Source organism: Miniopterus schreibersii, assembly GCF_964146895.1.
Source record: "Miniopterus schreibersii genome assembly, chromosome: 4".
In the NCBI taxonomy this organism is placed as follows: Eukaryota; Metazoa; Chordata; class Mammalia; order Chiroptera; family Miniopteridae; genus Miniopterus; species Miniopterus schreibersii.
In genome coordinates this window covers 23,139,829-23,163,725 of record NC_138105.1, presented here as the reverse complement: position 1 = coordinate 23,163,725, position 23,897 = coordinate 23,139,829, and the positions used below count along the sequence as shown (strand labels likewise).

Sequence of the window (23,897 nt, the reverse complement as noted above, 5' to 3'; positions counted from 1 at the left end):
GCTCTGGCATTGATCTCATCTGTTGGTTGTGGGGATATTGCCAGACATGGGGCCCTTCCTGGAGTTCCTGGTTCACATGTTAAGGAGAGCAATGTTTGACCCAAAAATGATGCTCTCGTGTTGGATTATATGCGGCAGAAATAGCTGGGTGGAGAGAGATTTTGAGCCAGGGTCTGCCACTGCCAGTTCAGCCTCTGGGTCAGGCTAGGCCTGGAGTGGACAGAGAAGAGAGTTGGCAGGCCACCACTAGAGCCGATGACTGAGGACCTGGTACTGCCCACCCCTGCCTGAGAGCCAAGCTGCCTTGTCTGTACTTTGGGATCACCACCCACTCTGGCCCAAGAAACAAGGAATGTCAAGTAAAGATGGTGGGTCACAGTCACGCAGAGCTCAGAGTTCACCATGCACCCCCAGGACTATGGTAGCTTCCTGGCTTCCAGAGTTTTCCCAGGCTCCCTCTCATCTGTTGATTGGTTCCATGAGCACTAAATGACGGTGGACAGGATGCCAGGCCCTGTGCTGGGCGCTGCGGGGCACACTGCTATAGACTGAATGGACAAGGTTCCTACCCTTGTGGAGCTCGCCACCTGGAGAGATAAAGGGAAGTGGTGCCCAGGGGACTGCGGTGGTGCTGGTTCAGGGACAGAGGTGTGAGGATGGCTTTATGGCAGCAGGTTCTGGAACAATGTCTCAGGCTTCCTAGGACCTCACTGTGACCACACACCCAGCTGCAGGAGAGACACAACCGAGGCAGCAGTTCCCTGAGGCACAGGATTCCAGAAACATGTTCGAGTTGGAACATTTGCAGCTCCTAGCCCTGAGTGGCTACAACAGGCAGCCCTTGTTCAGGGCAGAAACCGGTTTGCCTCCGCCCAAAGCTCACACCCTCGGTGTTGTGCGCTTGACCCCTGGGGTGGGACGTGGGCTACAGGCATGTTGCCAAGGCCTGTCTGGCCAGAGGGCTTGAGAAGACTTCCAGTGGCAGTGGTATTTGCTTTGAGCTGAACCAGGTGAAGGACGGGACAAGGAAGGAGCATTTTTGGAGACCTAGAGGCCAGATCTTGCCTTGTTAGAGAAACTGGAAGGAGGCTGGCATCGGTGCAATTTGGGCAGAAGGAAGATGTCTAACGTGAGGTTCAGGGGTTGCCAAGGCCGGCTATGCAAGGTCTTGTGACCCTCAGAAGGAGCTCAGACTATGCTGAGAACAGTGGGGACCTCTGAGGCCCAGTGTGAGGTTGCACAGGGAGTCAGCAGCAGAGCTGGGACCACACCCCTAACACCCTTAAACCCTTACTCAGGAAGCCCTCCAGCCTGCACCAGAGAAGCTGGGAGAATATTCCTGGCAGCTGCCCCCCCCCCCCATATGTCCCTCCCTGCTCAGTGTTCTCTGTGGCTCCCTAGACCCTTGTGATCGTGGACTGAAGGAATATGAAGGCCAGGTGTGCAGCCAGGTCTCCCATCTGTCTGACCTCAAAAGCAGACCAGGAGACTTGCTCAAGGGGACTAACCAGTGTGAGGACTGTAACCAAAACCTCATGACTCCTCAGATAGTGTTTTGCCCACCTTCATGTCCAGCTCCTCGGCCTGGCATTCAAGGCCCTCCCCTGTCCATTCACCTCCAGCCAGCCTTCCAGCCACCAGGACTCTCCCAGGATCTGTGGGCCATGTAGATCAGGCTGCGGTCCAGATCCTGCAAGGTGGTCCTCCACCCTCTTTGTGGCCCTGTGCCCTCCCCAAGCCCTGCCAGAGCAGCAGTGGGCAGTTATCACACAGCCCCCCACACCGCTTGTCCCTTGACTCACAGGAACCCCAATTATCCCAAGCCCCCGGGGGCTCTGAGCCTGGGGTACAGAGGCAAGGCAAGGTGACCTGGATGGTGAGGCACCAGGCGAGGGAGGACCGTTGGGGTGATGTTCAGTGGCCTGGGCTCTGGCTGAGGCGGTTTGGGGTAACCACCTGCTTTCTCTTTCCCTGGCGCAGAGCGGTCTGGGAGAAGAGCAAAGGGCAAGAAGAGCGACTCAAAAAGGAAAGGCCGCGAGGGCCCAAGGGGGAGCCCTGAGAAAAAAGAGAAACTGAAGGCGGGGCCCGACTCAGTCCTGGGGCAGCTGGGTAAGTGGCCATGCTGGCCTGGCAGACTGGCCAGGCTCACACAGTGGCTCTGCTCGCCAGCCCTCCATGTAAGGCCAGTACTCCCCCCGCACAGAGCCGGAGGCCCACAAGGGGTAGCCAGGCCCTCCTTTGCCCAGGCACTCACACCTCCCAGCCATGAAGCAGACTAGGGTTTCAGAGCCCTGGCTGCCACCCCCAGAAATTCCCCTTTTGTAGACCTGTAGGCTGTGCCCAGGAGCTCAGGAACTAACTGCTCATTCTACTCACCAGCGTCCTGGGTAGTAGATTTCCCTGGACGCCCTGAAGGGACCTCTAGGCCATCTGGGCCCTTCTAGGAGCCCAGCAAACATTCATGACAGAGAGACCCAACGGAGTGGCTGAAGGCACTGGCCCAACCCATCTTCACTGTCACAGACCTTCTTACTGCTGCCCCCTTAAGCCAAGCAGCCCTGAGGGGACCTCAGCAGTGGGCTTTATCTCCCAGGATGTCACATGCTTCCCCTAGAGCACTTCTCAGGGATCGTGGGGGAGCCCCCTTGGGTCTCCTTCTAGACCTCACTTCTAGCACAGAAGCCCCAGGTCATTTTTTATGTCCCTCAGTCTAGGAAGGGGACAACTTGGGTCTCTAATTATCTGTCCCAAGACCTGAGTAAAGGAGGGATGGCGCATAGCTAGAGCAGACCCTGGCATCCAAGAGGAACCTTATAGGCTGATACACTGCCACCCTATTCATGCCAGGCACCGTGACCCAGGTTCCTTGTTTTGGAAGCTCTGGGAGGCAATGTGCATAGAAATCCAGCGCCCCCTGGTGGCCTTCGGGCATTTTCCTCCCTCCATTCCCTGCATGCCCAGGATGGGGGGGGGCAGGGCCCGCCTCAAGGGTGTGCACCTGTGCAGTGTCAAAGGCTCATGCTTGTTTTAATGTTCTACTGTAGCCACTTTGAAATTCTTAATAATTTTTTAACAAGAAGCCTGCAGTAGCATGTTGAGGAGGGACGGAGGGATTCCTGAAAGAGGGTGGCACTTACACCTACTGGTATCTCACCTTCCTCCTCTCTCCCCTCCACCAGGCCTGTCCACCTCATTCCCCATCGATGGCACCTTCTTCAACAGCTGGCTGGCACAGTCGGTGCAGATCACAGCAGAGAACATGGCCATGAGCGAGTGGTCACTAAATAACGGGCACCGTGAGGACCCCGCTCCGGGGCTACTGTCAGAGGAGCTGCTGCAAGACGAGGAGACGCTGCTAAGCTTCATGCGGGACCCCTCACTCCGCCCCGGCGACCCTGCCAGGAAGGCCCGTGGCCGCACCACCCGCCTACCTGCTAAGAAGAAACCACCACAGGATGGGCCTGGTTCACGGACCACTCTGGACAAGCCCCCCAAGAAGCCCTGGGGCCAGGATGCTGGTGGCGGCAAGGGGGGTCAAGGTCAAGGACCACCCAGGAAACCACCACGGCGAACGCCTTCTCACCTGCCGTCCAGTCCTACAGCTGGGGACTGTCCCATCCCAGCAGCCCCCAGGAGCCCCCCACCGCTGGCCCCTGACACCCCCGATGAGGCAGCCCCAATGGCTGCCGACTCGAATGTCCAAGTGCCTGGCCCAACGGCGAGCCCCAAGCCCTCAGGCCGGCTGCGGCCGGCCCGCGAGAGCAAGGCAACCCGGAGATCATCGGGTGCCAGGCCTGATGCCGGGACAGGACCTCCTCCTGCTGTGGCCGAGAGGCCAAAGGTCAGCCTACACTTTGACCCTGAGACTGATGGCTTCTTCTCTGATGGGGAGATGAGCGACTCAGATGTGGAGGCGGAGGACGGCGGGGTGCAGCGGGGTCCCCGGGAAGCAGGGGCTGAGGAGGTGGTCCGCATGGGGGTTTTGGCCTCCTAAATCACCTCTGGCCCTCTCTCAGGCCCTGCCCTAGTCTCCCCCATGAGGCCTCAGCCCAGTCACAACTGCCATTTCCAATCTGCTGAGTGTCCCAGACCCTCAAGGCTGCCACTCTGTTGTGGTTTTATTTTTAATATAGAGAGAGTTGTGAATTCCACACTGTTGTCTTTCCTCTGTGCTGGCCTAGGACATTAGGATTCCTTCCACAGCTCTGGCTGCAAGGACCAGGCCAGGTCCTGTGCAGCACCCCCGTTGCAGCAGCATCCCCACCTGTTCCATGTGGCGTTGCTGGGCTCCCAGCTAGATGCAGGCAAGGTGGTAAGGAGCTCAGGACGCCAGCCCGCTGCCGCTGGGTGACACAGACTGTCGTTTGGGCATTATTTCATGGCAGATGGGCCAGCCCCACCCTGCCCTTGAATTCCACTGGAGTCCATTTGGGGGGTCCTGCTGCACTCCACTGATCCCCAAGGAAGTATGTAGTAAGTGATTCGCAGCCAGAGTCTACTCACTGTCACAAGCACAACGAGCTTATATGAGAAAGCACTGAGGGGGCGCAGAGGGCCCCGCTGGTTCCAGGGGAACCACAGCCGTTCCTATCAACCCACATCTAAGGCCTGCCTGCCCACCCCGTGACCCTCCACTCCCTTGCTGCTCTGCCCCTGCCAGCGCCCAGCCCTGCAGCTCTGGGAAGGGGTTTCCAGAATCCTTCCTGAGCTGTGCCACTTACTCAGGGGACTCCCAAGCAGCCAGCCACCAGTGCCAGTGGAGGGCTGCCAGGGAGGGCCAGTGCCCAGACGGGGGCGTGGGGCTCAGACTAGCCTGCTGCAGAGAATCCCTCTGGGGCTCCAACTTCCTTTCTTCCTTAGGGGCCAGTCTTGGCCAAAGTCTGGTCACTCCCAGACAGCTGACCAGACCGTTTGCCTTTTCAAGTTTCCCAGTCCTGCTAAGAGATGAGCTGCTTCCTCGGTTTCCTTTTGGAAACTCTTACTTCCAACTAGCAGTGGGATCCCGGGGCCCAGGCGGCCATGCTGGCTGCTGGGGCTGTTTTAAGTCTTGCTGGAGGCTCCTGGTTCCTCTCCCTCCGAGCCTTAACCCCCTTTCCCAGCCGTGCCCTCCCTCTCAGCCTCCTACCCGCCTTTCCTACCCCACCCTCTAGGTCCCAGGTAGTTGCCCTGAAGAGTTTTAGTGGAGTGGCCCCAGGGTGATAGCTCAGGGAACAAACACAAAAGGAATTCAGTGAAAACAAGGTTTTTTTACATTTGTGAATTACTCCTGGGTCACTTCTGCCACTGGTAAATCCAGAACTTCTCCAACAAGAACCTTGCAAAAGTCCAGTGAATCAGTCGAATCATTCTATGGATGCCAAAGAATATCTTGACCATAACACAGCACAGCCTGGACCTAACAACCTGTCACTTGGACTTTTTTTAATGGAGTTCTTTAGCAACAAAGTACAGAAACATGCTCATTGCACACACCCAAGGAGACGAGCCTGAGCTCCTGGAGAGGATGCCGTTCTGCAACTGCGGGAACCGGATCGGGGTTGGATTTCACATCCTGGACGGGCCGTCGTGAGCTCTCAGAAACTCAGACTCGCGGGGCGGGGGAGGAACATGCGGCGAAACCAGCAGGGCCAGCGCCTTGACTGCGAGGTTCCCCCCGCGCAGACGCAGAGCGCAAATCAGTGGGATGGGGAGCAGCTGACCCCTCACCCCCGACTCCAAAACTACCAAGGTACGACAGTGGCGTTGTCATCGACACTCAGTTTTATGTGAATTTTAGCAAAACGGAAAACAGAGATAATGACTTAAGTTCAGGGGATCGGACAAGTGTGTCCAGTTGGGATGGACGCAGCAGGCTTCGAGGATTCTGGGTGTTGGGGTGCCACGAGCTGCCATGCAGTTTAGTCTGTCTGCCGCCTCGGTGGCAGCGGCCAGGGCAGTGTCCGCAGCAGCGTCCCGACCCCATTCTGTTTACTGCCTTTGAACAGACCTTCCTTCCCCGTGCTTCGGGTCCCAGCCCTGTCTGTGCTGGATGCTCAGTCTGACCTCGCAGGAAGCAAAGGGATGAGCTTAAAAGAACAACCAAACTTTCCTGGGGCGCGGGGGTTGGGGTGCCAGGAATGGCTCAGGTCCAGTAGACTTAGCACTCGGCCCCTGGCCCCTTCGTCCGTCCCGAGGCCGAGTCTGGGCCCCCTGGAGGCAGGAGAGCAGCAGGGAGGGAGTGCGGTGGGGCTGGCCCAGGCGGGGCAGCCAGCACTCGGGGGGCCTCTGCTCAAGTTGGCCTCTAGATTCTGACCCTCTTCTCTCTTGGCTCTTGCTTTGATTGGACTGGATTGTCCCTGGGGCCGTGTCCTGCACAGAGCCCAGGGGTCTTGTTAGGATGGCTGGTGGGGGCCCCTTCCCTCCCAGGCCAGGCCCTAACCTTTCCTCATCGGGCAGCGTCCACCTTTAGGATGCCCACCAGGCTGCAAGGAGGACCAGGGTGCCGATTCCCCTCCTTTCCTTTTCACCATTAGCCACAGCCCCTTCACTCTTTTTCCGGCCTCCTGTCCACTGTGTTGACGGCTTTGCCGCCCCTGAGGGTGAGGTGGGAAGAGAGCAGAAGAAAAGAGGCCTTCCCGGCCCAGAGGCTGGGCAGAGCTTGTACTTGACCACAACGGCCCTCGGTCACTGGCCCTCAGGGAGGGAGAAGCTGCTCTGTGACTCGTTCTGTCTGTCACCCTCATTTTTCCCAGTCCCAGCTGCCCACGGTCACCTTCCCCTCATCACAGTGAGAAAAGATATTGTCAAGGAAAGTATTTTTATGGATCATAAATGTATTTTACAGCAAATGAGGAGAAAGGTAGAAGGGTTTATTTTATTTTATTAAATGAGCTCTGACTTGGTGACAGTGTGTGAGCATTTGTAAGGATCTCGGCGTCCTTGGAGACGCCACCCAGGTTTCCACACGGGGGTTGGACTGTTGGTATGTGAATGTGTGTGTGCCAGGGCACGTCTCGTGTGTCCGTGTTTACGCGTCTCTGTGTGTGGTGGATGGGCACACTGTGGGACTTTCTGGGGCAATTCCTAGAGAACCAACTGCCCAACTCTAACAGACTTTGGCACCAGCTGGACTTGGCGTTTCCTTGCTCACTGCCAGATGTGGCCAACCTCTGCCCATGTCCAAAGCTCTGCAGGATGGTCTGGATGCCCGTAGCAAGGCCCTCGGGGAGGCCACTTCCCATGCCCCTGGCCCTGCTGGCCACATTGGTCAAAGAGCCAGGGCCGGAGTCCGGGACTTTTGGTTGTTCTTTAGGGCACTTCCTGCCACCTTGTCCCTCAGATGCACAACACTGTGCTCCACGTCGGCTCGGGGTGGGGAGATGATATGAATGTCACAGGAGGAGACACCTTCTGTCTTTGTTTCAAAGAAAGTGATGTGCCATTTGTTAATATACAAGAGAAATATTGAAAATATATTGAAAAGAGCAATCTTAAATTATTTTTGGCTTATGTTGCAATATTTATTTTCTTGTATTAGAAAAGATTCCTTTGTAGAGAAAAAATGTATTTTTCATTAACGCAAAGACCTATTTCTCCTTTTTGTACATTGTCTGTGTTCGCTACCCTTAATGAGCAATAGAATGTATGGCCGCCCTGCTGTGGCCAGCGCCCACCGTGCCCTGCATGACTCTGTGTTGCCGCTGCTACGTAGCTTTCAGCCCCATCCTGTCCTGCTCACTCATGGGGCTTTCCAGACCTGGCCCCCACCAGGCCTGTGTCTCAAGGAGCCCTTTGCACTCCTCATGTGTTGGCAAATGCAGTTAATAAAGCAATGTTTTCTGTGCTGGTTGGTGTGAGGCTTCGTGGCATTGAATGGGGCACAGGGTCCAAGAGTCCTGTGCATGCACCCGACTGGGCTCAGTGAAATAGCAATGTTCCCTGGGTGTCTCAAGGGACCTGCTGCTACCTCCTAAGGAGTCATAATAATGATAGTCGTAGGGACCACTCTATGCGCCAGGGGCTGTGCTTAAGGGCTGGATTTCTTTTGCTCCTCACTGTTGTCGCCCCCTGGGGTTCAGAGCAGATGAAGGATACACCCAATATACCCAAAGCCACACCTCTGGTAAGAGGTGAAGTCCTGGATCACAGGCAAGACTGCTGGATTCTTGCCACCCCCATGAGCCACCTGCCAGGGACAGTGGGAAGGTTTGGGAGGAAGCTTGGCACCTGTCCCTACATCAGTAAGGATTTTGCCCAGGTTTGTGTTTCATTATTTTCTGAGCACCGACTCTGCTCCAGGCTCTGGAAACTGTGGGAAATGTCACCGTTCCTGCCCAGGGCAGCTCACAGTCCAGCAGGGACACAGATGAGGGAGCTGGGAGTCATGGAGGCCTGGGCTGATGCAGGGGGCATGCAGGAAGTAACACCATTCATTCATCAACAATGAATCTATTGACCACACACCTGTTTCTGCCAGTGTGCTGGGTTGTATACTGTGCATGTCATCAGGACCCTGCCCTCCTAGAGCTTCCAGACAATGGAGACCTGAAAAATAAAAGCTGCTTGCCCAAAGGAAGCTGGACAGAAGAAAGGGGCAAGAAGCATTCCTGGTAGAGGGCTTGGCACAGGCAAAGGTAGGTCAAGCTATGGGCGGAGGGGGTCTTAAACCTCAGAGCCCAAGGGGAGGCTATGTAGAAAGGGGATTGAATTGGGAATCTAGCTTCTGGAGCCACTGACTTAGTTGTTTAAGACAGCAAATTTGCCCCATTTTCTCACTAGTGCAGTAGGTGGCAGGTCCCCAGATCCAAAGTTTTGTGACTCCGCAAGCATTGGAAATAAGCCTGGGGGCTCCTGGGAGGCCAGCCCACCTCGCTGTGGTTTGGAGCAGCACTCAGCCAGCTGCCCTGGGCTCAGCACTGTAGCCTCCCTTTTCCCATGGCCAGAAGAGCCATGCAAGGTCCCCCCACACTCCTGCAAGATCCGCACCTGACAGTGCACCCAGCTGTTAGCTGTGGGGCACCTGTGGGTTGGAAGCAGCAATGTTCAATAGGAATATAGTACCCATAATAATAGTAGCCACACATTTTAAAAGTACAGGAAAATGAATTTTAATAATTTTATTTAATCCATTGTATCCAAAATAAGATCACTTAACCATGTAATTAATATAAAAGTTATTAATGAAATATTTTACATTCTTTTTGTGCTGAGTGTGTATTTTACACTTACAGCAAGGACTGGCCACATTTCAAGCTCAATATCCATGTGGCTAACAGCTACTCCATTGGGCGGTGCAGCCCCGGAGTTAGTCACCTGTACCTTGGATTGCCTTAGTCTCATATCTGATCAGTGCTCCTAGGCCTTCACTCCTGTCACTGCCCCTGCCATCCCTGTCTTCTGAGAGCCCCTGAGGACGGGACAAGCGTAGGCTGACCTGGTTACAGCTTCCCATGGAAGGCCAGTTCTCTGCCAGCCTCTCCCAGGAGGGGAGAGCCCACTCATCCACACTTCAGTCATGCCTGCCTTGATTCAGCACTCACTGAGCACCTACTGGGCCCTGAGGCCACTGGGATGACCTCAAGCCCCAGTGGAGAGACCAGGCCAGTGTGGGAGACAGACTTGAATCAGATAATCCCAGAGCAATGTGCAGTTACTCATTGAGACTGTGTGGCAAGTGAGTATGAGGCCTGGGGGGAGGAAGGTCTCTGCCCTCCCTGAACTTCCCTTGTTCTCACTAAACTCCTGCAAGTAAGATCTGGGGCGCCATCTACCGCCCACCGGGCCCCAGCCAGATACCTCCAGCTGCACGCCCTGAGGCCCACAGGGCCAGGGCCAACCCTGCCTTCCCTCGTCTCAGAACTCCAGCCTATCTCTTCTCCTGCACTCCAGCGCCTCCCCGTGCAGAGAAGGATCTTCTCTATCAGCTTCAGGAACAGCGAGGCAGTTCACGAACAAGAGAGGCCCCTGGGAGAATAGCATTGGCTGGGGCCTGCTGGGTGTCCAACCTGGGTGGAGTGGGTAGGCCAAGGAGACCCAGGCCCTGCCTTCTTGCAAATGCCAAAGAAGGGAAGGAAGTCAACAGTGGGCTGAAGAGGGAGCATGACTTACTCCCAGAGTTGGCCTCAGTCCCTTTACTGCACCTGTGTCTGTGCCCAGAGCTGCCAGAGGAGGCAGCCAAGGCCCCTTTCCTTGGAGACTGTCTCAGGACTCAGAGGCCAGAAAATGCTGGCTGCTCACAGCTGCTCTCCCCTTCACAGGGGACCCCGGCGCTTCAGCCTCACTTGGCCAGGCTCTTAAGGGCATCCACAGGGCCAACTCCTGCACACTATGAGGGCTGAGCCAGCCCCTGTGTATGCCTGCCCAGGTCACCCCCTCTTCATCCCCCTGATGAGAGACAGGCAGAGAGAGGTTCATGAGGCTTCATGGTCTCCATTTGGTGTTGCCCAATTAAAAATGAGATCATAAAATACAAACTTTACGGCAGTCTCTTGGGGTTCAGAAAGAATCGTTGCCAAGAGTCAAAGGGAGGCAGGAACGGATGAGGGACTAGTCAAGCACGTGACTGAAGGGGCAAGCTGAACGGAGCCGGGTGGTGCTCAGCACCCAGTGCTCCGAGCCAGGCCTGGAGTTCAGAGCATCCACACCATCCGACCTGGGTCCGGGAGCGGAGGCCCTGGTGCTGGTTAGTCAGGGAGACCTTCAGTGAATTAGGTGGTAGGGTTGCCAGATTTAGCAAATAAAAATACAGGACACACAGTGAAATTAAAATTTCAGACAAACAATGAATAATGCTTTAGTATAAGTATGCTCCAGACACCACATCCCGTATTTTTCCTGGCAATCCCAGTTGGAAGGCCTCGTGTCCTGCACTACATTGTGTCCAGGCAGAGGGTTGGTGCTGGCTGGCGTGGGATTTACCGTTGTGTACAAACTGGAGCAGATCCAAGACTTTCCCCAAGACCCCAAACACTCACCCCTGCAGTGCAAGAGCAACGGAAAGGGGGCTACAGCCAGTGGCCAGGACAGAACCGAGCCTGCACTGTTTTACTGCGCTACAGCCCCCACTGCATCCTGCATCCTGCGTCCTGCATCCTGCGTCCTGCATCCCAGTCCGAGGCCGAACAGAACTCCGAGGTGTCCCAGAAGGGACCCAGCTCCCCACAGCTCTTTGAGGCCCACAGCCCGTTTATTTGCTGGCTTGGTCAGTGTCTAAATGACCCAGGTTGGTTGCAGCACCACTCACTACAGCCGAGAGGTGGAAGCAGCCCTGGCGTCCACTGATGGGTAAATGGATAAAGAAAGCGCGGGGGATACATGCAGCGGGATGGACTCAGCCTTGGAAAGGAAGGAGGTTGGTACCTGCTGCAGCACCGATGGCCGCTGAACACACTGTGCCAAGTGAAATCAGCCAGCCAGGGAAAGACACGTGCCGCGCAGCCCCACTTTCACGAGGTATCTAAACTTTCTGTGATGTGTCCAACTCATAGAAGCAGCAAGTAGAGTGGTGACTGGCAGGGGCCAGGGCGGAGGGGGCGAGTTACGCAGCGGGTGCCCAGGCAGGATGGGGCTCTGGGGAAACGGTGCGCAGCCGTGTGCTTGTCGGGGACAGCACTGTGCTATACACTTGAAAATCGTTGGCAGGATAAGTTTTATGTTTTGTGTTCGTTTTTCTGCCACAATTTTTTTTTTTTTTTAAAAAGAATACTGTACAGGAAAAAAACACAACCCTGCTACATTCAGTAATGTACAACTGCTTTGTTACAACAACAAACATAATATTAATCAAAAATAAACCATTCTAGCCCTAGCCAGTTTGGCTCAGTGGTTGGAGCGTCGGCCCTCGGACGGAAGGGTCCCGGGTGAGATTCCGGCCAAGGGCACGTGCCTCGGTTGCAGGCTCGATCCCCGGCCCCGGGCAGGGCGCCTGCAGGAGGCAGCCAATCGATGTGTCTCTGTCACATAGATGTTTTTCTCTCTCTCTCCTTCCACTCTCTGAAAAGCAATGGAAAAAATATCCTTGGGTGAGGATTGGGGGGAAAAAAAAGAAAAAAAAAAGCCATTCTAAAACACTAAAAAGAAAAAACAGTTCAAGTTGGGCCCCTGCCTTTCCTGGGGCAGTCATGACCCCCCTACATAACCCAACTCAAGCTTCTTTTTACTGTTGTTATCCCCTCCCCAAGGCTTTTGCAGGGACGTATAGCTCACCCAGGAGTGAGGAGACCAGGGTGAGGCTTCTCTCTGCCACTGACTTGATGTATCTCAATTTTCCCATCTGTACAGCGAGAGAAGAGGTTAGAGATGCTGGGACCCCTAAAGCCCAGGTCCTGGGGGAGGGTCCATGGTCAGAGGATGTGGTCAGTGAGGGTCAAGTGGGAGCCTTGAAGTTCAGAGCCCCCAGGCGAGGTGGGGCAGGCTGGCAGGTGGGCGCCCAGACTGGACTTGGGCAGAGGGAGAGAAGTGAAGGGGCAGTAGGTACATAGCAGCGGCCTCGGGTGTGACCAAGGGGACATGGGTGTGAAGTGGGCAAAATGAGCAGCCGCTGAAGGCATCAGAGGACAGGGGAAGTGACGGTTTAGGCAGACAGGCCAGAGGCGGGAGGCCGGAGGAACTCGTGTCCTCTCACTTCCTGCAAACTGAGCCGGTCAAGCCATGTTGTTTACAAGTTCTCGTGCCCCGACCAGGACAACCGGGCGCTGGGGTCAGGGCAGGGACTGGCCACCTGCAGCTCCGCGGTCGGGCTGGGGGAGGGACAGGTTGTGAACAGCTGGTGCTCACGGGGAAGCAGCTCCTGTGATGCCTGTAGCAGTCAGCCGCCTGGGCCTGGGGAACACCCACCTCCCAGCATTCTGGGTCCCCAGGTGGCCGTCCTGTACACCTAAAACCTTGTAACCCAAGAGCCCGGAGGTAGCTGAAGAGGACATCCCTCCTGTCCCCCACCCCGCGGCCCCCTTTGCAAAGAAGGAATGTTCCATTGTAGGGATCGAATGTTGTGATCAACATAAAACTCAGAAGAGCAGCCAGGATTTGCAGGAGAAGCCGAGGGGGAAGAGTGACTCAGCAAAAGAAACCTTCTCGGGTGGATGTTCTGAACTGCTATTTTGGGGCTCTGGGTGACTGCCTGGTTCTGGTGACAGGTGCTTGGTATGCAAAGCTTTGCTTCCACACGCCAGCTGTAATATTCACGCCCACTGGCTCACTGAGGGAGGCCTGGGGGGCTTGGCAAGGAGGTCCAGAGGGCGGGTCTGACCTCTGCCTAATCCAATGTCAGACTCACAAACGGGCTTGTGTCAAAGGGGGGGCAGTGTGCCAGGTGGAGGCATCAGGAATCAGAGGAGGTGCTCAAATCTTAGGGATCCCTCTCCCCTCCAGGAGTAGTTCCTTCTAGTCAAGGAAGGGTATTGGACTGGCCTCAACCCCGCACCATCACTCCTGGGTCCTCAGGGTGGGGAGGGGAGGCATGAAAGCTTGTGCCCAACTAACCACCTTCTCTAGAACAGACTCTGAACTCTAGTCACAGAGAGCCTGTCATTTTGAAGGCAACCCAGCGCTAAGCCGTCTGTGTTAAAAAAAAAAAAAAAGTCTTCCTTAAACTCAACTGCAGTTGTCTCCTTGAAACCTGACATACTTATTCACAGTCATCCTGAGCCCTGGAGCTACAAAGATCAAGTCCAACCACTGTTCCCTGAACTGTTTGATGGGTTAAGATGCCCTGCCCGCATGACTTTTCAAGTTCAGTACTTTCCTAGGGGATTAGAATGCAAGGTGTTCCCCTCCTCTGTTCCCACTACACTTCCACTGCTCGGTGGATGGGACCACCAGGTCCCCACACTGTTCAGGCAGAGCCAGTCCGGGTCAGAGGTTTGCAAAGAGAAGGGTCAGAGAGGGGATAGATGCTGTCCCGGCTCCCTTCCGTCCCGGCAGCACCCTCAAGCCCCCACCCCAGCCCCAGCCAGGTGATTTGGAGATTGGCAATAGCTGCTGTTTCAATAACTTCAGCATGTGTTTCAGTTTTAACCCAAACCAGAATCCTTTCTGTTAAACAACAAAGAAAAAGCCTTCACAGCTGAAAGCGTTCCTAGAAGAAAGGCTTTAGTAAGCCATAAGCTAGCCAGAAAAAGGGCCAGGTCCTGAGCCCCCAGCAGCAGAGCCAGATGGAGGGGACAACGCGGCCGAGTCCTGGTGCTGACAGGCTTCTTCATACATCGAGTCTGAGGAAAAAAGATGTAAGTTGTTTGAAAGAATTGGCTACAGATGAAGGGGGTGGGAGGTGAAGAGGGGTGTTCTGGGATAGGTGCAGTCCCTCAGGAAGAAGCGTTCGCTGTTTAGGATTTGTTGTGGGCAACAGTCGGGAAAGGTCACGCACAGCAAGGTCGGCGGCGCCTGGTGGTCTATGGCTCCTCGTGGTCTGTGGCTCCTCGTGGTCTGCGGCTTCTCGTGGTCTGTGACTCCTCGTGGTCGGCTACTGGACTCTCCTCTTTAGAGAATCACAGAAATAGCCACCTGGACGTTAATTCCAAGTTTCCTCATACACTCAGGAATGTGAGCGGTCTTCTGTTGGTTTTGCCCTGCGGCTTTTGACTAATTAACCTCTCGTCTCTTCTTTCCATCTTCCCAAGTGGCTTACTGTAATTTAGGACATCTCAGTTTTGGGGGGTTTTTTTGGTCATTCCCATCATCGGTGCCACACATTCTGGTGCACATGTTCAGTGGTCAGTGTGGCATTGTGTGTGTGTTTTTAACCCTCACCTGAGGATATTTTTTCCATTGCTTTTCAGAGAGAGTGGAAAAGAGAGAGAGAGAGAGAGAGAGAGAGAGAGAGAAACACCAACGTGAGAGAGACGGATCTATTGGTTGCCTCCCGCACAAGCCCCCACCAGGGCCAGGGATGGAGCCTACAACCGAGGCAGCTGCCCTTGGCCAGAATCGAACCCAGGCCCTTCAGTCCCCAGGCTGACACTCTAACCACTGAGCCAAACCAGCCAGGGCTCAGTGTGGCACTTTGAAAAGAACACGTGTCTATCCAGGTGGTCCCAACTTCAGAATAGCACGTCCTCACCCTGACGGGGGCCCCAGGAGCAGGCTATTCTAGATCACTGGCTCTTTTACCTTGGCTTGGAAAACATGGTCACGTGTGATAAAATGTTAGTTTGGGAATGAGCCTGAGAAATAACCTTATCAGGTAAGAAACAGGTTGAAACGCGGGGCCGAGAGCAGCCCCGCTCCCCGCCTCCGCAGCTCGGCCCGCGCTCTCCAGGCTCCCCCCACTCTCGCTGTCTCCCGGTGGGGTGCGGTCTCCACCGTCCCTCCTGGGCCCGGCTCCACCAGCCCGCAACTCGCACTGTGCGTTTTTCTGCCAAGCCTTTGTCTTTGCTGTTCTATCTCCGTGGAATTTCCTCTCTTGCCCTTTCTCCACTTAACCAGTTTGTGCTCCTTTAAGGCTCACCTCTGGTGCCCCCTTTCTAGAAACCTTGATAGTTTGGGGGCCTTTTCCTTTTGCCATCCACAGTGTCCTCAGCAGACCTCTGCCCTTTTTCATTAGGCGATGCCGGCCCCCACCCAGCAGGCAGGTGTCCAGGAAATGTCCGCTGACTGACTGACTGACTGACTGACTGACTGACTGACTGACTGAAGGAAAGGCCGGCAGAAAGTGAGGCCACGCACCCCAGCCTGAACCCAACCCAGCACAATCCTTAGAAAATGCCCGGCAATAACATTGCTTCTGTAGGGGCAAGGCTCTGTGTGCGAGAGGAGACACAGCCTGGGGGGGAGGGGCCCTGCCCCGTTTTGCACTGGCACCTGGAGCCGGGGCAAAGTCATCATGTAATCGGAAGCGACAGGCACTGCTTCTCGGAGGAGGAAGGCAGGCTGAGGACCCAGAGAACCCGAAAGGGGTCCCACTGTCCCCCGACTGCCAGAGGACTGATGATTCTGAGCCTGGCCCCAAATACAAGCTGGGGTGGAGAAAAACTCAGACTATTCCCTAAATAGCCTTGTGCCCCGGCCATCTGCTGTCAGGCAGTTAGGAAAGAAAGCAGCTTCCTTCAGGAGCCGGCAGACCTGTGTCCCAAGCAATGGAGCCCCTAGTTACAAACAAACTGCCACCTATTTTGCCTCTCTGGTGCCCAGAACAGGGCTAGAGCTCTCCTGTTCTGTCCCTTACTCAGAAAGGGGCTCTTGGCCCATTCAGGTCTCAAAAGTGAAGTCTCTAGGACGGAGAAAGTCAACTTGCTTTTCTTTGCTTTTTCACAATATTACAGGTGTCCCCCATTTCCTCCCCAGCCCCTGCCCCACCCCAGGCCTTCGCCACACTATTGTCCGTGCCCAGGGGCTCTCCGTAATATGCATAAATACTTTGGTTACTCTCTTCCCACCTCCTCCCGCCTCCCCTCTGAGATCTGCCAGTCTGTTCTACAACTTGCTTTTCCCCAGACTGCAATCAATGTGGTGTGGCTTCCCAACTACTAGGTAGATCTAAAGAGACTTCAACCCAAACCCTAGCCCTTCCTAGAAGAGAGCCTTAAAAATGGTGCTTGATAATATTTGCAATCCCTGTAGTTTCTGAGATTTTGCTAATCCCAAATGGAATGGGACCACAGTTCCACTGCTGAATTTCCAGTTTTAGCTCAAGAAAGCAGTAAACAAAAATTTCTGTTTTATGCAGAATTGTACACCTGAAACCTATAGTTTTATTAAACAATGTCATCCCAATAAATTCAATTAAAAAAAATAGTACTTTAAAAAATTCCCCAGTTCACCCCCAAGTGTCTCTCTCCCTGTCCTGTACCTCACCTTCAATTATTTCTTCCCCTTCTTTACTTTTTAACAGCCATGAAACATGCCATGTGCAAAGCTTTTTGGCTGGAGAAGTGTGTTACCCATTAACCCAAGCCCTTTCAATTTAGTCAAGGAAGAAAGCTCTTCAGATCTTTTTGCAACATTATCAGCTTGTCTAAGAGGCATATTGCCATCACTGAAGTCACAGCGACTTTAATAAACATTTAAAATATATATATCTTTATTCAGAGAGAGGAAGGGAGAGCGAGAGAGAAACATCAATGATGAGAGAGTCATTGATTGGCTGACCCCTGCACACCTAACTGGGGATCAAGCCTGCAACCCGGGCATGTGTCCTGACTGGGAATCGAACCTTGATCTCCTGGATCCTAGGTCGATGCTCAACTGCTGAGCCACGCCTGCTGAGCTTTAATAAACATCTTAAATTGTTCACCATAATGTCCCAAATAAAATTCCATATTCCAAAACAAGGTTTACTTTGTTTACTAAGTAACAGCCAGAAATTATTGAGCCTTGGTGTCTAATTTTAAATAAAGTAATAAATAAGAGGCTTTGTAAACATAGGCCCTGACCTTTGTCAAATAACTGAATCTCCAATTGAACCCTGTGAACTCTGTGTAAGAGATGTGGCAGAAACAGGACCTTGTTTCAGGACCTTTTTTTTTAATTGCTTTTTAAAGAGAAACTTCAATTTGTTGTTCCACCCATTTATGCATTCATTGGTTGGTTTTGTATGTCCATCCCCTAACCAGCAATCGAACCCACAATCATGGCTTATCAGGAAGATGCTCTAACCAACTCGGCTACCAGGCCAGGGCTCTAATCATCAGGTTTCTAAGCTGTTGCTCTTTTCAAAGAGAAGGATGGTGGCTGCTGCCCAAAGGGACTCATTTATATTGTTTCCTAGGAAGTTTCCCTATTCCCAACAAGGTGCTTTGCACACTCTGCTGGGGATTGTCACTTGCATTACTTGTACCTTTGGTACAAGTATCAGATAGTCTAGTTGATGATTATGTAGCTAAATTCAAAAAAATGAGCCCGACCAGAATGGCTCAGTGGTTGAGCATCAACCTGTGATTCAGGAGACTGCGGTTAGATCCCCAGTCAGGGCACATGCCCGGGTTGTGGGCTTGATCCCCAGTGGGGGGCGTGCAGGAGGCAGCCGATCAATGACTCTCATCATTGATGTTTCCATCTCTCTCCCCACCTCCTTTCCTCTCTCTGAAGTCAATAAAGATATACTGAAAAAAGAAAAAAGAAAATGAGCTAAATGCAATTACTATTTCTATCTAACTTAGTTTCAATTCAACAAGTAACTTGAGTCCATAGGTAAATCTGTTTGATGGACCCAATTGTAATAGAACCAATAGAATGATTGCTTATATGAAAAGAGCTAACAGCCTTGGCTGGTTTGGCTCAGTGGGTAGAGCGTCGTTGGCCCCTGGACTAATGGATCCCAGGTTCAGTTCCAGCCAAGGTCAAGTCCCTCAGTTGCAGGCTCAATCCCTCGGGGCACATGCAGGAGGCAACCAATCGATGTGTCTCTCTCACACCTCACATCGATGTTTCTCTCTCTCCTCCTTCCGCTCTCTGAAAAGCAATGGAAAAAATATCCTCGGGTGAAGATTAAAAAAAAAAAAGAGCTAACATACCCTGCTCAGGTAGCTCAGTTGGTTGCAGGTTCACTCCCCAGTCAGGGCACATACAAGAATCAACCAATAAATTCATAAATAAGTGGAACAACAAATCAGTGTTTCTCGCTCAAATCAATAAAAATAAAAAAATAAAAGAACTGGCACAAAGCTTGTTGCCACTCTGCACATGGTTAGTGGGAAGGCTAAAGGGATGGCTGTAGTAAGGTTTTATGTTTGCACTGAAGTCTCAAAAGTAGCTTTTGATAATCATTACCAAAATGGTTTTTTTCTTCACTGATTGGCCAATGATCATTTAGTGTTACTAGTATTTAGTGTTGTTATATCCCTGTTCCTCCTAAATGAAAGATCCACACTGGCATCAGAAAACCTGAGAAGCTTGTTACAGATTCAGAGTCCTGCCCCCCCATCTATTGAACCTCAGTCTTTGTGGGGTTTTCCTGTGGGAGTGTGCGTGTTTGAAGCTCGGAGGCAGTCGGAGGCCTACTAAAGCTACAGAACCTTGACGTGGCTAAAACGAACTGGTTGCCGTAGTTTTCACATCTCGGCAGTGGGCATTGTGTAAGTCCTACTTCAGTTTGCCCGTAGCAAACTGAAGTCTCATAAGACTCATAAGACAAACTGAGCCTTGGTACTTAGTTTCCCTGGAATCCTTGTGCAAAGGGAACGGTCTGTTAGCTTCATAATATCAAAGTCTAATGAGTAAAATGAAAATTACAATTGGATGATAAAAATGGAACTTGATACTAGGATTTTTCAAAGGCCAGGTTCGCATTTTATTTTTCTATTCTTGACAGTCAATTCATAGGAGGCGGGGGGGGGGGGGGAGATAACAGAACATAAAAATAACATAAAACACAAGTCAAGAACATTTAACCATCTATTGTAGTGTTCTTTGTAAAATACATAAAGGTAAACAGAAACATCTTTATATAAATTATGCTTAACAATCTGCATACACTGTAAAACACTTGTTAAAATTCACACTAAGATACTAGTGCAAGCAGTGTACAAAAGTGCAAACAAGGTTAGTGATGAAAACTTATCACCACCTTACCACTTCAACATAACTGCATTCAGCCAAATACTGAAGGCCTCACCGTGGAAAACACTTCGGTCACTCACCAAGTCACTTCACTACATTCACCCTCGGAGCGGCGGCTGGTCGCGTTCGGGCTGCGAGCAGCACCAGCGCACAGAAGCCCGAGTAGAGCAGGCCATTCTGATGTGAATCCTTACACTTGATAATGAAAAAAATTCCAAAGACAACTTGGATGTCAAAAACTGTAGAACTGTCACCCCCTTTTACCCTCTCCCCAATTTTTAATATATATTTTACCTCCAAATTTTTTAAACTAGAATTAAACCTAATCCCCCCCTCCCCTATTTGAAATGCATGCTGAAGAATTCATCCACTCCAGTGCAGCTTTTCCAAAAATAATTCTGCGTAAAATCACACAAAAGCCTTTCCTATTTCTGCCCTAAAACCTATTTGGGGTGGGGGAACTCCTAAAACAAAGTTGAATTTGGGTAAGTTTGCTTACTTGACTTTGACTACTTTGGATTCTATTTTAAAGTGTGGCAAAGCCCACATTAGCTACTCAATGTTCTAAATTGCGAGGACAAACTGGTTGGTTCAGAGCTGTGTCTCTGATGGACCGTAGATTTCCCTTCATACTCGGGGGTCTTCTTACCCAGGTGTGGGGTAGGGGTGTGTGAGGGGGGTGGCTCAGGAGTGGAAAATGGTTTTAACAAAATCCCGATCACTTTGCACAGAGAGGCACAGTCCCCTATTACAAGAGCTGGTTTGTTTTCATTTTTCTTTTTTTGGTTATAAAGCACTAATTGCATTTCAGCAGGGCATTGATGGAAGTAACCAGAAGCATCAACATGTCGCTTTGAGGATTTAGTCCTTCACTGAAGGTAAATTGTTTTCTGAATCCTCTTATTTATAGCAAAATATTAAAGGTTTATAGAAAACCTTTAATTTCCTATCAATTTTAAAGTAAGGAATTTGTACTTGCTAATCTCTATTTTCATGCTTTCCTGGAGATTTTTCTGAAGCCTCACCAATTTTTACATGTTTCAAATGATCCAAACATTATCCTCTGAAGAAAATGAACACAAGATATTTTGAAAGACTTTCCTTTAAATTAGCTATTCTCAGTGTACTATGGTCAAAATTTATTTGGCAATAAATCCTTGCAAACTTTAATCATGCAAGTGACTAACAAGGCTGCAGTGCTGCCCTAGCTGGTAGCTCAGTTGGTTAGAGCATCGTCCCGATTTGCCAAGGCTGTGGGTCTGATCCCCGGCCAGGGCACATACATGAATCAACCAGTGAGTGCGTAAATGAACTGAACAAACTGACGTTTCTCTCTCTCCCTTCCTCTCTAAAATAAAAAAATAGAAGACTGAAATGCCACACTGAGTCACATACCAAATAGTTTTAGAAAATGTGAACCTTTCTCCCGAATCTCTCAAACCATGTCAAGTAAGAAGCACACCATTTTTGATGGTGGAACTTGTGAAAATGCCGGGTTCTTTGTTGTCAAAGATTTTTTTTATTGATTTTTAGAGAGAGAGGAAGGGAGATGGAGAGAGAGAAACATCGGCTGCCTCCTGCACACCCCCAACCAGGGATCGAACCCGCAACCTGGGCATGTGCCCTGACCGGGACTCTGTGCATGGGATGATACCCAACCAACTGAGCCACAGCAGCCACGGTGAAAATGCTGGGTTTTAAATGTGACTGATCAAATCATTTTACAGAAAGCAAGAAACACTATTATCACAGCTATTACCCTATTTTAATGATTTTTAAGTAGTTTCTGTACTGGAAAGCACTATAGAGAAGTGTGAGCCAGTTGAAAACGAAGAAAAAGAAACAGTGTTCTGCTCATGTGTTGTAAACTACAGTAAACTTGTCTATGTACACAGGCACACAAAACTAAAACTTAGATCTATGCCAGCAGTATCTGAGTTCACACATCTTTGGCCTCAAAGATACGGGTTAACTAAGCAATGGTAAAGAATAGTTTCTCAAATATAGTAGTTTCCCCTCTTATCCTTGGTTTCACTTTCTGAGGTTTCAGTTACCTGCAGTCAATTGTGGTCTAAAAAAGTATTATATAAAAAATTTCACAAATAAAAAATTCATAAATTTTAAATTGCATGCCATTCTGATGTAATCTCACACCATCCCGCTCTGTTCCACCCAAGACATGAATCACCCCCTTGTCCAGTGTATCACTCTGTATACACTACCTGCCTGTTAGTCACTTAGTAGCTGGCTTGACTGTGTGTTGACAGTGCTTATTTTCAAGTAACCCTTATTTTTTTAAATAATGTCCCCAAAGCACATGAGTAATGATGCTGGCATTCAGATATGCTAAAGAGAAGCCATAAAGTGCTTCCTGTAAAGTGAAAAACATAATATATAAGGCTCAGTACTATTTGCGATTTCAGGTATCCACTGGGGGTCTTGGAACTTATGTCCTGTGGATAAGGGGAGACTACTGTACTTTAGGGAAATATCTATGTCCCAATTTTAAAAAATGCTCTACTCTCCATTCTAAAAATTCACTGAGATTAAAAAATAATAAAATAAATAAAAATAAAAATTCACTGAGATAAAGATAAACTGGAATCTATCAATTTAACCAGTCACCCAAAAGTATAATTAACAGCAGTCAGTGAAATAGGTATGGGGGTTAAGAATCTCTTTAGAAATATAAAAGTGGGCTAAGACTTTGTATTTTTAATGTTTTGGAATTAAGATTTTAAAACATCTTTTAAACAGTGCTTGATTTATACGGAACCAAATCTTAACTTGTATATAAAAGTGTTAACAATTACATTTTCGTACTTTACAGTGGGAGGTACAAAGCTAATCTATAGTCCCAATAGGATCATTTACCCTCAATACTCCACAGGCACACACAGGATACACGTTTTCCCCAAGTGCTTCTACTGCTTCTTGACATTTTCTCGAAGGGAGCAAGGACTCAGTGTGTGTGCTCTGAGGAGCTCTCAGAGCTAGAGTATGCCCAATGGCTGGGGACTCTGCAGCCATGTCCCTGGTGCTGGGCAGGCAGCCAGTTACTGCTAAGTGCAGCTTCTTTTCTAGAGGTTCAGGCCATATGAATCTTATGGGAAAATATCCAGTTTAGACATGGTCCACAGAGTGACTCTGTTCCTTTGATCCCAGTGTCAGAACTAGAATCAGAATTCTGGAGCAAGGTATTTTGTACCAAAAAGTATTTTTCCCCTCTAGAGAAACCAGTAAGCTTTTTCCTCTATACCAATTTATGAGACAAATAATTAACTTCTCAAGTATCACAATCGATATTAGGAAATACTTGATCTGAAGAAAAATACCATCAACAAGAGGCAGTTACTTTTAATAAGGGTGAGTTCTGTTTAGTCAGGCCGTCAGAAGTGAGGACTCTAAACATATCTGGCAAAATAAGCCAATAGGCTGAAATGTTCTTTACTACTTTTCCCATGGTACTACTGATGTTTCTAAGCAGGGAGGAAGCTTTTATTTTCATTTGAAATGAAGCTGAAAGTGAAATAGAACAGCCAAATTACTAAAACCAAATGTGATGTTAAGAAATGACCTTGTTGGTTTAGCTCACTGACGGTTACTTCAGTCATACTCCTCAGTACTCCTCTGCCTCAAGTTACGTTACTGATGAAAGGACTGTGGTAACCGATTTGGACAACAGCTAGAGAAAACACTAATTTCAATATTTAAATTATTCTTGTTGGAACTGGAGCAATCTCTTCTCAATGGAATTGGTTAAATATACTATAAAATCTTGGTTTATAACCAACAGAGAAATCTTCAGCTTGAGAGTCTTTAAAGCTACATATTTGGCACTTATCTTTCATCTTATTTTACTAATTAGGGGAATCTCAGATGGGAAAAAAAAACCCTCAATGTCTTAGGAAATTAAAATGTTTTAAAAAGCTAACCAAAATCTTATTACTAAGTCTGTCAGTGAGGCTTATGGACACTATCACATGGCAAGCATTACGTCTAAAAGTAAAAGCCTTTATGCTGTAATTTAACAGCTGGCTGAGAGCGACTAAGAAAAATGAAATAAGAGCATTATTTTCTTTCCATAAAATATAATATGACAAAGAATGAAATAGAGCTATAGGACAGGCACAAAATCCCCACATTTCAGTGACAACTGAAGCAGAACAGGCTTTTTTTCCACATTTCACAGGCCCCTGCAATGAAATGCATAAGACCCTACTTGTCACTTGCCCTGGGAAGTGCAATTAAGTATAAAGAGACTGGGGAGTACCTCTAAATGTGGGGAGGCTGGTGCCTGTCACTGTGTTTGGTGACAAGGTACAGATCACCAAACCAGGCACCAATAAGATTGGAGCTCTTGAGAATTAGACAACTGGAATGGAGATACAGGGGCCTAGCAAACCAAAACTCAACCTGTGTTGTAC

The 23,897-nt window shown here is 50.4% G+C and overlaps 1 protein-coding gene across 6 annotated transcripts in view; it reads left to right on the top strand.

Annotated features, from left to right (window-relative positions):
* JADE2 (jade family PHD finger 2) overlaps positions 1–7,822 on the top strand; it is a 48,397-nt gene extending 40,575 nt beyond the window's left edge. For 5 of the 6 annotated variants that reach the window (XM_081137313.1, XM_081137311.1, XM_081137314.1 and 2 more), the window contains 2 exons: positions 1,981–2,109; positions 3,180–7,822. In XM_081137313.1, the coding sequence (XP_080993439.1) occupies positions 1,981–2,109; positions 3,180–3,994 (944 nt within the window). In that variant the 3' untranslated portion in view covers positions 3,995–7,822. The remainder of the gene's footprint in view (positions 1–1,980; positions 2,110–3,179) is intronic. The other variant, XM_081137315.1, reaches the window with a different exon arrangement.
* The last annotated feature ends 16,075 nt before the right edge of the window (positions 7,823–23,897 follow it).